The sequence below is a fragment of the Camelina sativa genome, unplaced genomic scaffold (genome assembly GCF_000633955.1).
Source record: "Camelina sativa cultivar DH55 unplaced genomic scaffold, Cs unpScaffold02593, whole genome shotgun sequence".
NCBI classification, from domain to species: domain Eukaryota; kingdom Viridiplantae; phylum Streptophyta; class Magnoliopsida; order Brassicales; family Brassicaceae; genus Camelina; species Camelina sativa.
In genome coordinates, this window is record NW_010923704.1 from 1 (window position 1) to 1,140 (window position 1,140).

The 1,140-nt window shown below is 39.0% G+C and overlaps 1 protein-coding gene across 1 annotated transcript; it reads right to left on the bottom strand.

Moving 5' to 3' along the window:
• Positions 1-91: 91 nt before the first annotated feature.
• On the bottom strand, positions 92-1,140 carry LOC104774366 (gamma-glutamyl peptidase 3; the record flags this gene model as incomplete). Its single annotated transcript, XM_010498993.1, is given in 3 exon segments — positions 92-393; positions 472-801; positions 913-1,140. Coding segments are annotated over 3 exon segments (669 nt in total), but the record flags the coding sequence as incomplete, so codon positions are not given.

Genomic DNA, 1,140 nt, shown 5'->3' on the forward strand with positions numbered 1-1,140 from the left:
GAAGCCTTCAGAGCCTGATTTCTCTGCTGATGATCCTTCTTGACCAATTTTACAACAAAGAAAAGTACTAATGTCTATGAACGCTTTTAACTTGTATAACTCAGACTGAATTTTATTGTTTGATTTGTGCTGCAACAGTAAGATTTAAGATAAAAGGTGGTAATATAAAGTACAGTGATTGTTATATGCGTCTCTTTCTGTCTGATGAAGATAAAATACAAAGGAAATGGTAGGATCATCGAGAAATGACATAGTTTGGTAGATAGCAAATTTGATAACAAATTAAACTTGCTCGGATCGACCTTTGAGAAAGGTTTTGCAGAGCTTCTGCCATAGATCCCTATCTGGTTGTGCAGTATCCATTGTACTCTTTGCCTTATCCGCAAACTCTTGCTGAAAAATCAAAACAGAAAAAGATCAATCAACTGATAGGTTCCATAAAGTTAACAACATAGAGAACAAGTAACAAACCTCCATAAGCTTCATCTTAAGGACACGGTCCACAATCTCAAACAAAATCTCTTTGTTATACTCAGGATGCCCTTGGATACAAAGCAAGTGGTCTCCAATAGAAAACATCTCAACCTCGCAAATCTCAGAAGAAGCAAGAACTGTAGCAGACTCAGGAAGCTCCAAGACTTCATCCTGATGACACTTTATAATAGCTAAAGATCCAGGGACCTCACCATCAAAGTGACCTCGTAGCTTTTCATTGTCCTTAGCTATACTAATCCTTCTAAGCCCCATATCTGCACCTTTAACAGCCCTTCCTATTTTCCCACCTTTCACTCTAGTAATGATCTAATCACACACAACAAACAATAACAGATCCCAAAATTACACAATTCTTCTGAAACCCTAAATCAGATCCAAAATCAAGAAATTGTAAAATTCATAAGCAAATTAAGAAACCTGGTGGCCGAAGCAGATGCCGAGAACCTTCTTCTTCAACTCATCAAGTTTCTGAACAACATTGCAAAGCTTAACAATCCAATCGGCGTCAGCGAAAGCATCGTGTGGACTACCACTGATGACGAAACCGTCGTACTTGTCTAAATCTTTCTCATCGGGAAAGTCACCGTCGATGACTCGGAAGAGATCCCATTGCTCACCTTCCTCGCCGAAAGTCGAAACGAAGAC